The sequence below is a fragment of the Dipodomys merriami genome, unplaced genomic scaffold (genome assembly GCF_024711535.1).
Source record: "Dipodomys merriami isolate MVZ:Mamm:240054 unplaced genomic scaffold, mDipMer1.0.p SCAF_15, whole genome shotgun sequence".
NCBI classification, from domain to species: Eukaryota; Metazoa; Chordata; class Mammalia; order Rodentia; family Heteromyidae; genus Dipodomys; species Dipodomys merriami.
Window position 1 is genome coordinate 9,075,341 of NW_027202826.1, and position 21,291 is coordinate 9,096,631.

General features: G+C 39.7%; 1 protein-coding gene across 5 annotated transcripts in view; it reads right to left on the reverse strand.

Moving 5' to 3' along the window:
• The window catches only part of Iqcm (IQ motif containing M), a 273,787-nt gene that overhangs the window by 152,967 nt on the left and 99,529 nt on the right, over positions 1–21,291 (reverse strand). For all 5 annotated transcript variants that reach the window (XM_070022187.1, XM_070022183.1, XM_070022185.1 and 2 more), the window contains 2 exons: positions 19,435–19,517; positions 17,281–17,518 (listed from right to left, as the gene is read on the reverse strand). In XM_070022187.1, the coding sequence (XP_069878288.1) occupies positions 17,281–17,518; positions 19,435–19,517 (321 nt within the window). The remainder of the gene's footprint in view (positions 1–17,280; positions 17,519–19,434; positions 19,518–21,291) is intronic.

The window sequence follows — 21,291 nt, forward strand, 5'->3', positions numbered from 1 at the left end:
CATTCAGGAAGCATTCCCTCCCCTCCCGCCCTCCCCCCCCCGACTCCACATGTTCCATTGAGAAGGGGTAAACATGCCAGATGCCATGACCCACTTCTGACATTCAGAACGTCGGCATTCCTTTCCATGATGTGAATGAGTGCGTGGTCTCAAAGAGAACGGAGGTGTGGGGAAACAGAGTCAAGATTTCCCAAATGATTTGAAGCCTGTCTCTAATCCAAGAAACTATTCTTCCTCTCAGAATAGACAGGGCCAGAGACCCTCTCACAAAAAGCTCACAAACCCCCTCCTTCATAAACCCCCCATGAGGAATTGAGAACTGACTTCCCCATGTTTACACCTAACTCACCTGGGCCCTTGGAACAGCAAAGCTGAAATGTCTTCTGTGGCAGTTCAAGCCCAGCTCTGTCAGGCCATCCCTGCGCCAGCCCCATGCCCCCTGCACCTGTCTGGAAGGAAGATGTCCCTGTGCCTTTGGGGCTGCAGTGAAATTCCTCAGCTTTGACCTCTTTTTTAGGTCACAGCTCCTAAGTACCATCCTGTTATGCACGTCATTCAGAGCAAGTTTTGGAAAACAAATTCATTCTGTCCAGAAGTGAATCAAACCATGATGGAAGAGGCAGTGGGTCTCTCTGAGCTGCAGTTTCAATTTCCTTCCTAGAACTGGTGAGTGGCACCTCAGAGCCGGAGTCAGTGAGGTTGTGGTATGAGGAGAAAGTTACACACCAAATGCATCTCAGGCGCTGGGCACGTGAGCACACTGCAAGCAGAGGATCCTCGCAGCTGTTGCTAATTCTTTGATTGTCTCTGATTTATTAGCTAAGAAGACACCACATCACTACACTGGGGTCATTTGCCAGGACTCTTGTGTATTTGCGAAGGACAAGTCTTAGCTTGGATGCCCTACAGGAGTTCCCAGTTCTGAATTTGGGAAAAGAGGAGACTTACTCCCCATGCCAAGCCCCTCTTAACATGCTTCCCCAAAATAAAGCCTCACACTGAACTTGGTAAATAGATAAATACACAGGAGCACTCGCTGAGCAATCAGATCTGAGGCAGTCAAAGAACTCAGGTGACTCTAGTCAGAATATTCTCTGAAGAAACCTGGGAAGAGAGCAAACATCAGGGGGGAAGTGGGGGAGGAAAAAAAGTAATTATTGAAACTAATTATATATATGCATGTGCTTTGGGTGTAGGGAAAGTACCAGCATTCAAAGAGAAGCCAAAAATATCGCCATCCTTTATCATAACCACTTAGTAACCTTGACAGGGCAGGCAAGAGGGCTATTTTTAATTCCATACCTCACAACAGGTATTCAGGGGGAGAAAAGTGTAATTACCAGGACAGGGCTGCTAAACATAGAAAGAGGGAACTTCACGGCATTAGGGATAGTTGGCAAGTGAAGGTTGTCTTTAATTACTTAATTTCTGCAGCATTAATCATGCCACGTTGGGCCACAGTGTCACCAATCCTGCATGCACACCATGCACTGCCCAGGGTGTGGCGCCCTGCAGCTCACACGCTGAGGGGCACCTTCATTTCATACTTTCCTTCACCACTTCAGTGTCACGTTGAGGTTTGCAAGGTTTCATAGTTTTGGATGTGTGTGTGTGTGTGTGTGTGTGTGTGTATACGCATATATATATATATATATGCACACACACACACACACATATATATGGGGGGCAACATGTACTACAACAACAACAAAAGCAAGCCTACATCTCTAAAAATGATCATGGGAGAAGAGAAAGTAGAAGAGTTCTAATTGGGTTTTATTTTTATCCCATTAGCACTCAGAACTTTGTGAAGAATCAATGCACACTCATGTGTAATTCTAGGACTAGTGTCCTCAAACAGTAACATTCCTTGGGCCATGGTAAAGGACTATGCTACTAACAAAATATTATTGGGCCAGGTGCCAGTGGCTCACGCCTATAATCCTAACTACTCAGGAGGCTGAGATGTGAGGATCGTGATTCAAAGCCAGCCTGGACAGGAAAGTCCCTGAGACTCTAATCTCCAATTAACCACCAGAAAACCGGAAGCGGTGCTGTGGCTCAAGTGGTAAAGTTCTCACCTTGAAATGAAGAGAGCAGAGACAACGGCCAGCCCAAGTTCAAGCCCCATGACTGACCAAAAAAAAAAAATTATTGGCATAGAGAGAGTTATAAGCTTCAAATCACTAATTCTCTCTCCCTCTTCCTGTCTCCTCTCATCTCCCCTCCCCCCCCCCCCGTGCCACTCTAGCTGAAGTTCTATTACATTTAAAGTCAGTATCAAAGACCTTAACTTTGGTAATTACTACTTTTATAGTCCGCCAGTATAAGGACAGAAACATAAAACAGGCTTCATATATCTTTGCACATCCCATGTCACGTCGCAAGGCCCTTTAGTAACCTATTCAATGATTCATTCTTGATCTGTTCCTAGGAAGTTACATACAAAGTGTTTTGCTACAAGTCCAATACAGGTTTCCCTTTGTTTTTCACTAGAAAATAGACTATGCTATTTTTAAAATGTTTTAAGACAAAGTAAAAAGTACAGAAAACCAGGAGCGTGGAGCTCTGCTCCGGTCACAGTAGATGTGAGAAGCCATCTTTGAGAAGGTCACCCCATCTCCTTTCTTTTCTTTTCAGCATAATGAATGGTTAGTATACTTGACAACTGATACCCCACTTAGCTCCAGAAGCCTATGTGACAAAATCATACTTAAAGACCCAACAAATATTTTAAATTACACTTTATGCAAGTCAGATATTCAAACATGGCAGCAGGAGAGCCAAAATTAGAGGCCGACGTGGCTCATGAGTCACAGCCATATCTGGAAATATGTGGACTCAATTTCTCTAGGTGGCTGTGCTCTCTCTAGCTTGCTATGAAGTCTGTCCCTCCCTTTGATCCAGGAGCTATTTCACACATTCTTATTGCCTGACCTCAGTAAAGTATTTGGGTTTGTGCCCACCCCTGATTTAAAGGGGGAAAATCCAGTGTGTATCTTAGAAAATGAAGAAGAGTGAGGGAGGGGGTGACGTAGGGGCAGGACAGTTGAGAATGGTGAACAGGTGACATTGATCAAGATATAATAATGTATTTGGACTGGGAAGGTGGCTCAGTGGTAGAGTGCTTGCCTGGCATGCATGAAGCCCTGGGTTCGATTCCTCAGTACCACATAAACAGAAAAAGCTGCAAGTGGCACTGTGGCTCAAGTGGTAGAGTGCTAGCCTTGAGCAAAAGAAGCTCAGGGACAGTGCCCAGGCCCTGAGTTCAAGTCCCAGGACTGGCAAAAAAAAATTAAAAGAGATAATGTATTCATAAACTGCTTTGTTAAATGGCAACTCCTTTGTACAACTACATAAAGGTAATAAAAATCACAAAAAAATTAAAGGAATAACAATTGTTATCATTTTGATAGCTATATTATTATCCTATACACAGAGGAACTACTGTTAGCCAATGGAACTTCAAAAACACATTAATGTTAAAATACTAAACTTCTACCAATATCCTGGATTTGTTTTTCTTTCAGAATGCAATATAGTGCAGCCACAAGATCACTGAATTTCATATACAAAAAAGAAAAAGAAAAAAAAAATAACCCACATGGGTTCTGGTCTTGTTTACCGTTAATAAGACCCATGGCCTTGAGTGGCAATCCATGGAGAGCCTCTGACTGTGCTTTCTTATTAGTAAAATGCTGGTGGGCTGGTTAGACTACACTATGCCTAATACACATTTTTATCTGTACAATTGGAATTCTAAGACAACGGATAATTTCATTTTCTGACCTGATTTCCTAGAACTTTGTGAAAACAACAGACCTTGAGAAATAAACAAGATTTTTTTTGTCTCCACTGAAGGGAGAAAACAATTTGTAGAGAAACAGTAACTGATAGAATCAAAATGTACTATTACACGAGCAAGGAGTTATTTCCTAAAATATAAAGACAATAATGGAAAAAGCCCTCCCTAGAACCAACGTGGCCTGAAGATTATCAGCAATGCAAACCAATGCAAAACCATGAGATTAATGGTGATAACATTACAACACTGGGTTATGGAGCCTGCTGAACTACTTAACTATGATTTTAGCCTCTTATTTAACCACAATAAGCCTAACATTTGCTACTAACACACTCATTCCTTCATTTGCTAAACAAAAAAAGAAAAGAGAAAACAGAGGAGGTGATAATGCTATGAAACTGCAAACATTTTTGCATAGAGATGATGGCTAAGAAATTTTTCTTTGGTGCCTGAATGCCAGAAAAGGCTGTCCAGGGGTATTCCTAAGCATCATGCTGCATTTGCCAAGGATGAGAGGCTCTGATTGCTCTTTTCTCTTCAGCCGAATCACTTCTCAGGGTTTGTATTTGTACTATGAACTTTGGGGAATGAGGTAACATCTCTCTTTGGGACAAAAGCAAGAACAAATTTACTCCCAAGACAGTATGATTTTGCTCAAGCTCAGGCCTCTCACATACTGCCCCCAGGAGACCCGGGGCAGGGCAGCGGATGGTGGCGGCTGATATAACAAAATTCACCATGAAGCTCGGCCTTTATGCCATGCTCCGAGTAACAAGGTCCTTGCCTCCGACAAACGCCTTCTGCCTGCCTGCCCAAAACTGTGACCAGGCATCCTGGCTTGTAAATAAGGAGAAATCTCAGTCCCTTCCCAGACCCCATGAGGATGTGTAGTAAACTTATGATTATTACAAGCTGGGCCATCTCAGAAGTATAGCATTATTACCTTTGCTTGGTAAATCATAGACCAATATTTATTACCTAGGGCCAAGAAGATTATTTGTGATATTTGTGATCTTCTTTCCTCCTGGTCTCACAAACAGACCCCTACCTACCATGCCAACCATTCTTGATGACAAATACATTACCTCATCACCTTTCTTCTCTACTACAATAGTCAAACTCAAAACTAAGATGACACAGCCTCATGACTCAGGTTCTGATCCAGAAACTATCTCAGACCTGCCATACTAACTATAAAGCAAGTTATCTTCATGCTATCTAGCAACCAAATTGAAAATACAGCCAGGCAACTGTGTCTCACCTCTGTAACCCTAGCTACTCAGGAAGCTGAGATCTGAGTATCAAGGTTCAAAGCCAGCCAGGGCAAGAAAACCCCTGAGACACTTATCTACAATTAACCACCAGAAAACTGGAAGTGGCACTGTGGCTCAAGTGGTAGAGTGCTAGCCTTGAGCTGAAAAGCTGAGGAATAGTGCCCAAGCCCAGAGTTCAAGCCCCATAACCAACAAAAAGAAAAAAAAAATTGAAAATACAGTATTTTTTTGGTCACAATTTCACAGAGTTATGTTTTTATGCCTTCAGGAAACTGGAAGTTGCTACAGAAAATAGATAGAGTCTAAAAGACCATAAAATTCCTTAAGATTGTAGATAGAAATTTGGAGATTTAAATGCTTCCTTACTGTATTTTGTTACAACGTAAATGTAATGCTAGGTATTTAGAAGAAAAAGAAGAGAGACAAACATACTGATTAAAAAATCTAACATGTTGAACACCAAAAGGCTATAATACTTCTATTATAAGCCATTTTATGTGATAATTGCTTTTTGAGAAATAGAGATATGGATATTATCACTAACAGAAAGGTTTAACGCCTTAAAGGAAATGCAAATTCCTGATTAGAATCATCTTCAGGTAAACAGCTATGTGTTCATGATTATGTCTTTGTCTGACTTCTCACCCTGTCTTAGCTTTCCTTACATCTTATTCCATGTTTTGTTTCAGGGGAAAATATCTCGAGTACCTGAACATACTTTCTCACCTTGCATTAGGAGTTATATTTCTCGGTGCCTAAAACTAACTCTACACAGAAGAATCAAGGACGCTGCCAAAGCACGATCTGTTGTTTGTCCTCAGATGGATTTGGCACCCTTATTGTTGTTTATTAATACAGACTTGCCAGTGGTATTAACTACCAGACACTCCGGCAAGCGGACTCATTTGCGGGCCATCGCAAAGCTCTAGGCTGTAAAGCTGACCGGTTTCGTGGCTTATTATTGAAGCCAAGGTGAAATCAGAATGGTATTGGACCCATTCCCAATGAAGACACTCCTGCTGAAAATCCTATTTTTGTCACAGTTGTTCTCTGAGCAGGTTACTAAGAGTTTTGTTTTATTAACTCTTAAGCCACAAGACACACCAAACTGTTAAACCAAAGGCTATACTTGAGAATCAGTACAGTCTGAACATGGTTACACAACACGAGAACATTTGCAGAGCACCCGTATCTCACACTTGTAATCCTAGCTACTGAGGACTGTGGTTCAAAGCCAACCACAAAGCTGGAATTGGAGTTGTGGATCAAGGGGTAGAGGACCAGTCTTAAGCAAAATAGCTACGGGACAGTGCCCAGGCCCTGTGTTCAAGCCCCAGTATTGGCACCAAAACACCAAACCAAACCAAACAAAAAATCAAAAAACAAAACCTCTAGGATACTCGTTTTAACATACATGCAGGTAAATGAATCATACTAAGCTTTAGAATTTCTGCCAGGTGTAATGTTTAAATAGAATCCGTTGGCTGAAGGGAAATCAGAGCACATGCAGTCCATGTGTTTTTCCAAGGAAATTCTTTTTTACAGAAGCACTATATGTCTGTGGCTTTACGTGGATACAGGGCTACTAGCTTTGGACACACACGAGGTGCTCTTGGAGTCCTTCACCATGCCAACAATAATATGTCTCAGGGTTTATAGATTGCATTAGAATTGTACACAGATCTTATTTGATCCTTGAAGCAAAATAGTCACTTAACAAAATATAAAACTGAGCATCCAATGTATTAAATCATTTGGCCAGAATCATCCAGAAAAAGAAACATATATTAACAGTTGATCTTTGGTCTCTAAACCCCAGATTCTTTCCAAACAGATGCAGAGAGTTTATAAAGTGTAGCACATTTAATTAGACTCTGATTATCACCCATAAGCAGACAACCATTCTGGACCATGTTCATGGTACAGAGGCACAAGTTCAAGGGCTGCTTGCTACTCATCCCTGGCCATAGAAGCCACTCCTTTCGGAAAAATATTTTCTCCTGGGAAGAATGCTTATTTCAGGGTGAAAAACTAGGTTGTCACAAAGCAGATCTGAAAATCACTCCAAGATTCAAGAAAATGAAACTTTTATAAGAACGAAGTACAAATCCTCCTAACTCTGAAAATCAAACACTTTGAGAACAAGCACAATCAGTTTCTAATGATCTGGACCATTAACATGTCTATAGGAAATAAATGACTAGAAATGTTATATACTCATTTGATTTTCACCTTTGATATCATAAAACTCTTCTAAATATAATTATAACAAAAAGGAAATAAAATCAGTTACAGAAGGTAGATTGGAACAAATTAGGAGCTTTGAATTTTTTTTCCTAAACAAGACAAAAGCATTAGGAATCAATTAAAATAATCTTTGCTTAAAATTAGGGAGAGGAAAAAATGCTTTGGGTATTATAAATCAGAGTCCAGCTCTGAATCCTAGAATTTTAAAACATATAGTATGTGCTAAGTTCTAATGACTCACAGAATAATTTTTTGTCTTTATGTGCAGTCCTGGGGCTTGAACTCAGGACTTAGGTGCTATCCTTGAGGATTGTTTTCTCAAGGCTAGAACTAGAACTCCACTTCTAGCTTTTTGCTGGTTAATTAGAGATAACAGTCTCACAGACTTTCCTGCCTTGGATAGCTTCAAACTGTGATCTTGATATCTCAGTCTCCTGAGTTCACCTGGGATTACAGCAGTGCCCAGCTCACAGAACAATGTTATCTAAGAGACTGTTCAGGAACACCAAACAATCTTTTAACAGTGGACACTTCATGCGTTGGCTCAGCAATGTAGTCATGTTACCAATCATCACCTCTTTTTGAAAAATGAACTACCCCTTATTCTTAACTTTTTTTTGCCAGTCCTGGGGGTTTGAACTCTCCTCTTGCTCAAGGCTAGCACTCTACCACCTGAGCCACAGCACCATTTCCTGCTTTTTCTGATTATGTGGTACTGAGGAATGGAACCCAGGGCTTCATGCATGCTAGGCAAGCACTCTACCACTGAGCCCCATTCCCAGCCCTACCCCTTATTCTTGATGCAGGTGTCACTCAGAAAACCTTGTTCCCATTCATAAAAGTAGTGATGTCAGAAAGAACTCTCCAGGCAGACATAGAACACCTCATCATGTTCACAATTTAAAAAAAAAAGAAAGAAAGAAAGAACAAAGTTCACTCCAAAGCCAATATTCCAACCTTAAAACATCAATATCATATCGGCACTTTTGCTCCTTTTTACTAGATAAACATAATATCTGTTTTCTGGGATTTCTTCAGTTCTCCATGCAGAGCTCCAAGCCCCATGGAATGTCGCTCCTCTTCTGGGGACGTTCATAGTGGATCCGGCTTTTGGAGCTTTGATCAGACAGGAATATTCCACTCTGACCTGAGTATGCGATCAGTGCTAAATGACTCACGTCTCGTCTCTTCCTGCCACCCCTCTCCCTCCACAGACTGCCTTCTGAAAGCTCCTAGTTCTTTATACATTTTTTTAAAAAACGACAGCTTCCAAAGAAGCAAGGATTTAATCAATTTTATGAGACAAAGAGAAGAAAAGCAACTTGCTCGAGGTCAGGCAATGATTTAGGAAAAAGTCTTATTATTTCTTCCATACTGCCAAAGCACTTGGGAGTCCCCCATTCCAAGCCCCGGAGCCCATTCAACCTCACCAAAAGAAGACACAGCAGCACACGTTACATGAGCATCCAGAACTCAAGCTTTGAATTTGAGAGACTTCAAATCCTGGCTCTATCATTGACTCTGGGTGTCAGCTTGGACACACATCTCTCTGAGCCTGAGTAACTACTTGCCTGTGTATTTTGAAGGATGATGACAAAGCAGTTTAATACAGTGACACTGAACATGTATTAACCACTTTTTAAATGTTCGGGTCTAGTCTCTAGACTAATTGGTTTCTAATGATACTGTAGAAGCATTGTGATTATTTGAAAACCAAAACTCACTTGGCAGTTGTATCAATATATGTTCACAGATAAATAAAAAGGTAAAGGCCATTCATCTATAGAGCTTAAAACCAGGTGTTTTGGTCTTTGGCAGGGGGGGAGGGAGGGGCAGGGTCATGGGCCTGGGCGCTGTCCCTCAGCTCTTCAGCTCAAGGCTAGTGCCCTGCCACATGAGCCACAGCACCACTTCTGGCTTTTTTCAGTTTATGTGGTGCTGAGGAATCGAACCCAGGGCCTCAGGCATGCAAGGCAAGCACTCTACACTGAGCCACCTTCCCAGCCCCTATTTTTTAATGCTGTTTAAACTCTGCATGGGGGTTGGGAAGGTGGCTCAGTGGTAGAGCGCTTGCCTTGCATACCTGAGGCCCTGGGTTCGTTTGCTCAACACACATAAGCAAAAAGAAAAAAGCTGGAAGTGGCGCTGTGGCTCAAGTGGTAGAGCGCTAGCCTTGAGCTGAAGAGCTGAGGGACAGCGCCCAGGCCCACTGCTCAGGCCCCACAATCGGACCCCAAAAAAAAAAGAAAGATAAAAATGTGAAACTATAAAAAAAAACTCTGCATGGTTTAGAATATCTGGAAACCAGTAACTCTGGTAGAAATGTAATCCCGTCAGAAGGACTTAGCAATGCCTCTCAAACGTGAGAACAGCACATAGCATGTCTCCTTAAGGCCTTTACATTGTCTTTCTACGATGCTTTCCTCACCCGTCATCACTGATACTCTCGAAGTACTCTGGTCTCCTGAAACAGTTAAAAATGTGAAGTGTTTCTAAAATAATGTTTTGATTCATTAAGTGCAGCAGGATCAAAACCAGATGGATTTGGCAGTGGGCTTGTTCCCCTGGTTCTCGGGCTGCTTCTGAACAGTGCCAGCTCAGAAAAAGGATGATCAATGTCTCACATTCCACACTTCAGGCACTAATAGATCCTTGGCTCCAGGTTCCCCAGTGTTCAGAGGAAATGCCAGGAAACACATGCTGTGGCAGAGGCATTTTTGGAAGCATCCATCCATGCAGACCAGAGAAATGAATAACTACCTTGGCCTCTGAATAGCTTAGGCAACAGCTGCTTTACACCGGACAGTGATCTCTGGATGCTTCCCTTTATCCTGTGTGGTAACTATCATGGTATTAATGTTCAGTACACACACTCATGCATGCTCACACACAGAAGTATATTCTGTGTGATGGGTGATCTTAACTGTCAGTGTTAATGTACTAAGAAGATGAGATACTTAAAAGTGATTGCTTAATCAGTGGCTCTAGTACAAAGCATTATTAAGAAGTTTTTTTTTAATTTTCAAAATATTTGGCCAGAAAAAAATAACTAACCTTAGTATGTACTGTATAAGTCAAGGTATAAATAAATAACCTCATCAAAAGGAAATGGAAAGAAGTTTGTGAACATACTACCAACCAAGGCTTTCATATGAAAACTATTAATTTCACATAGGGTTATTTTTTAACTGAATCTCTACTACAAGATAAAATCTAGAGGCTAAAACACACATTTTTAAGACACAGAGTAATTATATATATATATTATATATATAATATATATTTTATATATATATAGACACCGAGTAATTATATATATTATATTATTATAATATTATATATATTATATATTATTATATATTATTATATATAATATATACATAATTACTCGGTGTCTATATATATATATATATATATATATAAAATAGATTCTGTTTGTTTCATGTCTAATCCCCTTTCTCACAAAATGCTGACTTGTTTTCCTATCCCATGAAACTTCTTCCCCCCAACCTAGTATTCTTGTCTATAGGCACTGTTGAATGGCTATGGTGACTGCTAACTTATCTCTACCATTTTTTTGCTAATCATGGCTTTGGGATTACCTGCTAGGAAGACCTTTGTTGCTTAGAGGCCACAGAAACATTCTGTCTTTTGAAGTGGAAACATGCTTTGATTTTTCCTCTCTGAACTGCATATTGAAACTAGTGGGGGGAAAACAGACCAACTGGTTTAGCCTCTGTTAATTTTTTTCATGTAAACATACAAATCTCACCAGAGTAGTATCCATAAGGACACCCAACATCTTCATAAATTAAAAAACTCAGTTAACTTTCTTTGACTTACTAATTAGTATCTAATGATCAGATCTGTGCCTGAAAATAAAAAGGTTAGAGAAATACAAAGGTTAATGGGGAAGGCTGACCACATTCTACATGGCCGGGCAGAAATAATGATGACTTTCATGTCTACACATAAATCACTGCGAGGAGGAAGCATTTCTACACAGTACATTTTTTTATTTACCAAAGAGCCCTAACATTGCTAGAAGAAAAGTTATAAGCCATTCAGTAAAATATTTAATTAACTTAATAATTAGTATATGGCTGTTCCTTTCCCAAACCCTCCAAATAGTTATATAAACCTGGGGCTATAGGCATATCCTCAATGCCGGAAATTACCTGCATGGTGGCCATTAGGAATTTATCCCACCTGGAGTGTATGCATACTTTCTTTTAGTTCTGAGATACAGAAGAGAAGAGAGTTGCCCTCCCCCACCTGCAGCAAAAGTTCATGGTTCTGGTTAATAATGCTAAAGCCCATCCTGACTACAACTGGGAGGGGCTTGAGCCTGTATCCAAAGCCATACTTCCCTCAGCTTTCTTCATAATAAAACAAACTGATCTTTCAGGTGGTTCCTATGTCTTCAGTTGATTCGTTTCAAACGCTGATCCTCACCTCTTCCAAAAACTCCTTCACTGTCTAAAAAGGAAAAAGGATTTCCTTCTGATAACCTGAAGTTTTTGTAAAGGCAAGGTTCCTGGCACACAGTAATGGATTAAAGTGGGAGCCCTCAATACAGGTATTGAACAAGAATATGAATGAGAAAACAAAAGTCAAAACAGTTGTCCTATGAGTTATATATAATATATAATTAATTATATATGAATTAGCATAACTAATTATATAATTATATATTACACAATTAATTATACTAATCTTAACAGGAAAAAATTTTAGATAAAACAATCATGTCTAGAATTGAAACTTACTTTTGGAAGTACACTAGATTCATTTTTATGCCTCTTAAACAAACTACCAGAATCTTCATGGCTTAAAACAATAATAAACAGCAAAAAGTGGTTACTCAAAAAGGACAGGATAGGGTCAAGGGCAAAGGATTGGATGAACAAAGAGAAGAGTGGGAGAATGCAATCAAGAATCCAATGTAGTTTACTCAAATGACCACAAACCAGCTGGCACTAAAGATACCAGTACAACCATGTTCATTGCAGTATAATTTTACCATAGCTAAGATATAGAATCAACCCAGATGTCCCTCTGTAGATGAATGGATCAAGAAAATGTGGTGTATATATGCACAATGGAATTCTATGCTTCCATCAGAAAGAATGCCCTAAGGAAATGAAGACTTGGAAAAAAATTATATTAAGCTAAGTAAGCCAGACCCAAAGAAACACCAGCTTCATGTTTTCCCTCACTTGTATTAACTAGAATACGTCTATGATATTCTTAGGAGAGGACTACATATGACTATATAAAATGATGTTTATCAAAAGAACTCCAAGAAATGGAAGCAAGAGGGGTTTATTTTGTTGTCCTGTTCGCAGTTACATCTCTTTTTCCCCCCTTTGGTTTATTCTCTGATATCACTGTTTTGTACTTCTGTACCCCTTGTCTTCATATAAGTCTAACTGATTTGAGGAAGGGAAAGGGAATCACAGAAATTTTGGGACTAAGGGGGAACGGATGCAACAATTACTAACTAGACACTATGTTGGAAATGAACTTTACAACTTGGTAGGGAGAGGGATCAGGAGGGGAAAAGTGGAAGAAAGTGAGGGAAAGGATAACACTGTTCAAAAAGAAATGTACTCATTACCTGACATATAACTGCAACCCCTCTATATATCACTTTGCAATAAAATTTAAATTAAAAAAAAGAAGGAGTGAGTTGGGAAGGATGGGTGAGGATGTTGACAGGGGCAACATTGAGCAAGACATATTGTCTTCACAAACTGCTTTGTTAAACGGCAACTCATTTGTACACCTACTCAAAGATAATAAGAAAAAGAAAATAAACAATAGGAACTTCATTCTTTCATGACTCTGGAGGCCCTCAAGCCAAACTCAAGGAGGTGATCAGACTGCTTTCCTGTAGAGGCTCCAAGATCAATCCAGCCCTCCTGCTCCCAGCCACTGGAGACTCCCTGAAGTCCTTGGCTTATGGCAACCTCACACTGATCCTTCCTTCATGTATTAATAGACTCTTGCCTTCTGTGCAGGACAATTATGATATATTTAAGGCCTACCTTGATAGTCCAGGAAAATCTCCACACCTCAAATATCCAAAAAAAATGTACTTGGATGAGACCTTTTTCACAATAAAGGAACATGATAGATTCTAGAAATTAGAATCTGATATCTTTGGGTAGACACTTCTGGCTTGCTACACATATCTCAAGAGAAATTTTCCCCTATAATAATTGGATAGAAATGTGATTCCACTGCAACTCTAATAACAACCAACACACAAAATTATCTTAAGTGCAGAAAAGAAATGACCAAGTGGCAAAGCTGGGATTTGAACCTATGCAGTTAGATCCTCTGTTTTGAGCTGGTTCTACTGTTTCCTCAAAGGGAGCAATTCACTGATTCACATACATTCAGGTAATGTCTTCAGCAGTCCTTGGTGAAAAAGCTTCAACAACACCATCAGAGCAGGTGTGAGGAGCTTGTGCTACGTAGCAAGGCCTTGCCTCAGGAAGGAAGCTCATCACCTTCAGTGTACTCAGGAAAGATTTAGAATTTCAAAACCAAAGAACCCATATACTCACCTGCACAATTACACACACACACACACACACACACACACACACACACACACACACACACATCTTTTCCCTCCCTTCTTTTCTCTTTTTCTCAGATACTTTCTCTTTCTCCCCTTTTCTCTCCTTCTTCATCTCTCCCTCCCTCCTTCTTTCCAGGAAAGACTCAATATCAGCCTGAAAGAGATGTATGTAACCCTGGATATCATGAAATCTAAAGTCTGTTTTTGAAGCAAAAAGTAAATATTTCCATTTCCAAGATAATATATAAATAGATGAATTCTATATAAGCACAAGCTAATGTTTAATAAAAATTGATTTTGACATGATTTTTAATTTCAAACACGATAGATTTGATAATGTAATAATTCCAAGTTCTAATAACATTCAGTAATCCAGAATGGCAAGCAAGTCTGGTGAATCAGATCTGTAAAGAAGCTCAGAGCTCAAAGCAGAGCTCCGAGCTCAAGGTCACAACTAGGAAATCATTTCCTGTTTTTCTTCATTTCACACTATAAGTAAAAGAAGCAAGCATGAAGAACATAAGTGCTAAGGATTTAATTGTTACAGTATATTTTAAAATTGAGATCCTTGGATCAAATTCAAGAAGATAGTTAACCAGCCTCCACATAAGATACTCATTGTACACAAGAAAATGCAAACGCATTTGGCCAGCCTCAGTGGAGAGCACTCATGCTAGCAATGCAGGATAGACTTTGCTTTCTAATCTTGCAAACTTTAATTAAGTCCTACAATGCATGTCACTGATATCCTAGACCATGCTTCTATTCAACCTGAATATTGAAAATGTGCTTAAGGAATAGATCTAAGGTACAGATCTAATGCATGAGGTGTGAGATAAGAACTTGGAGAAATGAATTGCAGATTTAATTCATGTATGAACTTCCCAGCTCTGTGGTAGGCTTCTCAAGTCTCTGACCTGAGCAGAGATACAACCGGATTTCTGAGGAGTCCCACTGTCTTGGAGCTCTTGCTGCATTTTTTCACTCCCTCCTCACATACCATGTTCCATTACAAAATGCTGAAGCAACAACCCCGCCATTATAAATACTTCCTCCTCTTCTATAAGAGACCTTCAGAAAACTGACCTTGCCACTCCTCTTGCTGTTTATATCCATCTCTGTGGATCCATTGGCTTCCACGTTTCCCTATATCACTTCTCAAATCTTTCGCTGTGCCCTAAATCACTCAAGACCTTTCTTACCAGCTAAACCAATATTCTTACTATAGTCTTTCTACACCAACCTGCCACCTCCATCCCCACATCTTCCTATTCTAACAATTCTTATTTCCCTAAGGACACAGATTTTTTTCAGCATTTCCCATATGGATTGACTTGTTCTTTTTGTTTGTTTGTTTTTGTGGTCATGAGCTTGCACTCAGGGCCTGGGTCCTATCCTTGAGCTCTTTTTGCTCAAGATTAGTGTTCTACCAGTTAGTGCTACAGCTCCACTTTCTACCCCTTCATATGATTTGTGCTTTAAGGGTAAGTTTTAGTGGCTATCTGACTTAAATATCTTGTATCTCTGTGCACCCTTTCATTTTACATTGCCAATTAGCCAGAACTTCTCTTAGTACAATTCTTCTTCTTTTTTTAATCACAACTTCCTAAAGGCCACCAGGGACCACCAACATTTTGTTTGAATCCTAATTTCAAACGTCCTCCCCCAAATCTCATAACCCAGTGCTGGATATGATCCACAGTGCAATTTGCTCCTTGCAGCCATTATACCATTGTGCAAGATGCATCTCCATCCTCGTGAACTGGTGTGTGTATTTCATACATACACGGCTCTGTGCCTCCCCATCCATGCTAGGCAGGTGCTCTGTCCAGAGACTGCCCCTCAGGCCTTTCTTTGCTTTAGTTATTTCTCAGACTGTCTCCTGTTTTGCCTCAGGTTGGCCTCCGACTGTGATTCTCGCAATCTATGACTCCTTAGTAGTTGAGACTACAATCGTGCCCCACCATACCAGTCCTCTTTCCTGCTTCTTAGGCTCTACCTTGTTGTTGGACAAATCTAGATGACTGCCTCTCTGCTGTCTGTCGATCTTTTCTCTCAGTTCTAGCCCTAGTGCAACTGCCTGAATTTAAGTCCTCCTTCGTTAGGCGAATTAATGTCTCCTTACTGGTCTCTGTTTATCCAGAGATTTTCACAGATTATCACACCAGTCTCTACCACCCGGAAACAGGAGAAAATGTAACTGTGATCATTGCAACTTTTCTTGAAGATATTGGTATAACTGTTATCCTCTTTTAGGTGAAAAGTCAAAATTTATCAATACCTGCTTTCTTATCTCTAATCAATCCCAAATCCTCATGCTTCAGTTATATAAAATCATTTTAAACATACCATACCTCAAACATACCAGAATTCTACACACAGGTGTGTATGCTGGGCCCTCTGACTAGATAAGATATCCTTTTTTTGCACTAACATTTATTCAGCCTTCTAATTTTATTAAAAGCATTAAATTTCCTGGGATTCCATTCCTGACTGATAAATCTGATGAGGTCTGCTCCTGTTAACATCAGAGCAGAAGAGCTGGCTGGACCATCCACTATTCTAATGATCACAGCATAGAGAATAATAATAATAATAATAATAACAATAATAACAATGAGCTACAGATGTCATCTCCATTGCTCTGAGTCTTTTAGTGTTTATTTCTTCAGTTCTGAACATAGTACCCAGCACAGAGTACACACTCTTGTTGAATGAAAAAAAGAATGACTAAATAAACATAACCAAGAGATAATTAAGATAAAGTTTTAAAATCTGTAACTAAAAATGTGTCATCAGACATAATTTATACCACCACTACTCTGAGAAAAACCATACCACTTTGTCTAAATAGACCTCTCTTTCACCTTACTAAGTTGCTAACAGAGAATATACCTTTACCATAAACTGTCTTCAGGGGAAATCCTCAAGTGCTCAAAAATCCTTTTAGAGATTTTGAGAAACAAGTTACAAATAGTTCGCCTGCCCTTCCTACCCCATTCAGCAATGGAACTCAGGCCTATATACTCAAGACTGCTCTGGCTAATGAGAAATAAGTGGTGTCTGAGCATCTCTACTGCAAAGAATATCCCAGCTGGAGGACACACAAGCCAGTTTGGGTCCCCTACGTTCCCCTTTCCCTGTTGCACACCCTTGGTTTGGATGCTCTGGTCATGATGACACCCTGGCCTTGTCAGTTTGGAGGCTCCCAAAGCCCAGAAGCCTTACTATCATGCCTCCTTATTTCTCATTGCTAGACTTTAAAGTTTGGGGTACTATAGAAACAAGGAAATCCTACTAGAGATAAACAAAACAGTTTTACTGTTAATTACTGCATCTCTTGGATGTCTCTCAAAACTGACCTTTTGTGAAAAGATTTACCGTCGGGTACCTTTCCTTTATATTAAAGACAGATGGCTTCTTAAAATGTCCCTCTGGGGGAAGGATCTGGGGAAAACAAATACTTCGGAGTACTGCCTTGTGTTCTTGGACCACATCAGGTGTTTTGGTCTTTTTAATCTTCGAAGGTACATATCTGACAAAATGTGATTTGGGATATTTATTTTTGAAAACATCTATCGAAGTGCCTGGAACTTCATTCTATGAATAAAATGAAAGTATTTTAAGTTTAGTATTCATGACTTAATGAAAGCCACCTCACATTGTCAATAAATCAATAAGATTACCTAGAAAATTTTATCAAGATAAAATTGCACCTTCACTAATTACATGAACCAAAGCACCTTGTGGTAGAAGACATAGTGCAAAGAGCACTTGAGAGTGAGCAGCAGAACCCAACGCTATTCTATGCAACTCTGCAAAGCCCTTCACAAGCATGAAATTCACAGTCTACTTCAAAAGAAATATTCATTTTAAAACAACTCTCTCTTTTAATGTGATGTGTTTAAACACAGGTTCACAGTTGATTTTTAAAACAGTAAGTTTGCAACCAGACGTAGACGAATTCAATTATTTTTCAGACATCATTGAAGAACTTTTCAATGTCTATAAAATGCTAATAATTTCCCCCAGAGAAAGGTCTCAGCCAGCCTGCAAGAAAGTGAAGGTTTATGGAGGGAGCGTCTGCAGATCATCTCCTGCACGAGGATATGCTTTTCAAATCCTCTCACTCCCTTCGTGGGAAACAAACACAGCCCCAGTGCTTTGATAGTTCATTTTCCAACCAATCAACATTGCTCTTTGGACTTGTTGCCAAATCTCATTGTTGACAACTCTTGGTGCCAGTGAGATATTGCTGTGATTCTGTTGGTAATATGTTGGTATTATGCTGATATTATGCTTTGCCAGGTAACTTAAGATGGAATGAAAGGATATTATTATTTTTTTTAATTTTATTTTATTTTATTTGAGAACATACTGTACAGAGGGGTTACAATTACATGGGCAGGATAATGCATACATTTCTTACCAAGCATTGCAGCCTCCTCCTTTGTTTACCCTTCACCTCCCTTCCCAGCCTCCCCCCATTATTAGATAAAAGTCCTAAGATAGGTCAAGTTTCTAAAGCACCTGTTTCTAGTTCTGAACACGGTGAGGCCTTCATTCCATATACCTGTTAGTGACATCAATCAATATAACTGATTATATTTTGGAATTTTTAGAGGAAAGAAGTTAGCTGAGACACATTATACTTATCCAGGCAAGACTGCAACCACCTCTGGCCTATATCAGCATAAAACCACCTCTGGCCAACCTAGACACAAAGAACCACTCAACAGAAACATTACCATCCCATTCCTACCAAAAGAATGCTCACAAAACACTTGTGCTTTTTATTTAGAATTCTGTTTTTAAAAGGTACCCAGTAAACTGTTCTGAAATCCCCTTCCTTCCCGTCTCTCCAGAGAAGTCTATTGGTCATCACAGCTGTTCTTTCCTCAGATTTCAGACCTACTCCGTACTTCCAGTCCTCCAAAATGTTTCCCCTGTGCTGACCCTCCCCCACCTCACCTCACCCCATCCCTTTCCCTTCCATCCCTTCTGCTCCACCATTCAGAAAATATTTATTGGTCTAGGCACAGTGCTCCTAGCTGGAGATTCAACATTCTAATTGGACAGTCTTTCCCCACAAGAGCTATCAGACGGCCCACAGACAGTCCTAGCACAAAGTGATATGAGAAAACTCCTGTAAGCATGTTGTGATCAGGGTGCAGAAGAGATGCCTTTCATGGTATATCACTCACTTTCACTGTGTCTAAGTAGTGTGAAAGAGATATTTACTTGTGATGATAAATCTGAGGCATTCCATTATAATTCATCAGAAGGAAGCATTAACAGTTGGGCCAAATGTGCATAACTGAAAACTCACATTTTCACATGCTACTTGAAATCAATGTTGTACAAGCGACTGAGGCTTTCATTTCCAACAGGAGACCACGAGTTCATGCAGTTTCTTGGATTAACCATTACAGTATACAAATAAAGGGATTTTTTAACTTAAACATAATAACAATAATAATAATGTTACATAAATGTAAAACATGTAAAGCACTAACCTCTTTTAAGCTCACATAATGTTGGGCAATGAGAAATTTTGCTTCATAGAGAAAATTTTGCCTTGGGATCTGCAATGTATGACCTAAACAAAAACAGAGAAAGCATTATGATTTTTGGTGGGGGGTTTTTTAAGTCATTATTTCTACTTTTGCAATCAAACTGGTAAAAGTAAGAGATTAATTTAGAGAGAGTCATGAATCTTGTAGGGCCCTTTCAAAGTGAATTTTTGTAACTGGACATCTCAAATGTAAGCAAAAGAAGTGAACACAATGATCCTTTAATATACTATTTTACTCTTTACAAAGAAAAATCATCCAGGTGTCAGTGACTCGTGCCTGGAATGCTAGCTACTCAGGAGGCTGAGATCTGAAGATTGAGGTTTGAAGCCCGCCCAGGAAGGCAAGTCCATAAGTACTAGTTTTCCTCAAGTAGCAAAAGGCCAGAAAGGGAAGTGTGACTCATGTGGTAGAATGGCAGACTTGAGGAAAAAAAGTCAAGCAAGAGCATAAGACTCTGAGTTCAAGTCCCCAGTACCAGCACGCACAAAATCAGTTTGTGATTAGTCTGTAGTAATTTGTCTCAGGAAAGGTACTTATGAATCTAAATCTTGACCAGCCCCTATCCAAACACTAGGAACTACAAGAGACTCTAGCAGGTTCTCTTCTATCTGCGTGGTGCCAGGACTCAGACCGGGTGCTCTGAGCATATGGCCCAACTTTGGGTGCTGAGCCAGTCCAGCAGTGAAAGAGAGCACTGCCCCCCACCTCTGCTCATTCTACATGAGCACCGAACACTGACAAAGCTACAGATCGGGCTCAGAAACGCATGGGACATGCAGCCTAAAGAAAAGATCAACAAAGAAACTTAACAAGGAATGATCCGATAGGTTAAATAAAATTAGCCAGAATCTGCATTGTATTCAGCCCAACAGCTGTTGAAGATGCCATTCTTTTCAGGGAACTTCTTCCAAAATAGATTGTATTTTAAAAGGACAAGTTCTAACAAACGAAAAAAGAAAAATAGAAAGAACTTTGTTTTATCATGACGATGGAATAAAACTAGAAATAAGAGCAAAAATGAAAATCAGAGAAATCACTCAAGCACATGGAGATTGCCAACTGATGAGTCGGTCAAGGCAGAAATGAGAGAGAAAACTTACAAAAAATCTAGATCACAATGAAAATGAAAATACAGCTTACTATAATCTTTGGGACATAGCAAAGAAGTGCTAAGAGGAAAATTTACAGCAACAAGGGCTTAAAAAATTGTTTAGGGATACAGGTGGATCCATCGCAACAATGAGATGTACAAGTCGTTATGTCGAAAAAACGAACTTTACAACTTTGGTGGGGTGGGGGAGGATCGGGTGGGGGGAGGAGGGGGAGTATGGGAAGGAATGGGAAGGGGAAACAAAGAGGAGGCAACAATGCTTGGTAAGAAATGTACTCGTTATCTTGCCCATGTAATTGTAACTCCTCTGTATGGTATTCTCACAATAATAAATAAATAAATAAAATAAAATAAAAAAAGAAATCAGAGCAATCTCCAGTAAATGACCTATTTAGGCACTGCAAGTTCTTATGCAACCTGAGACTACTGATATGTACCCCTATGCCTGGTTTGTTTGTTGAAATGCAGCCTCACAGGCTATGTGCCTTAAACCACAATCCTGATCTCTATCTCCTGAGTATTGAGATTAGAAAAGTAAACTACCACACCTGAAATCATAACTTACTAAGAAAAGTCACCAACACCTGCTCCTTCAGACTTAAGAGGCCTATAATGTGTGTGTATTTGTACAGACCTATGGCATGGAGAATGACAGCTCTAATTCTTTCTGCTTGAATTCAGATTTG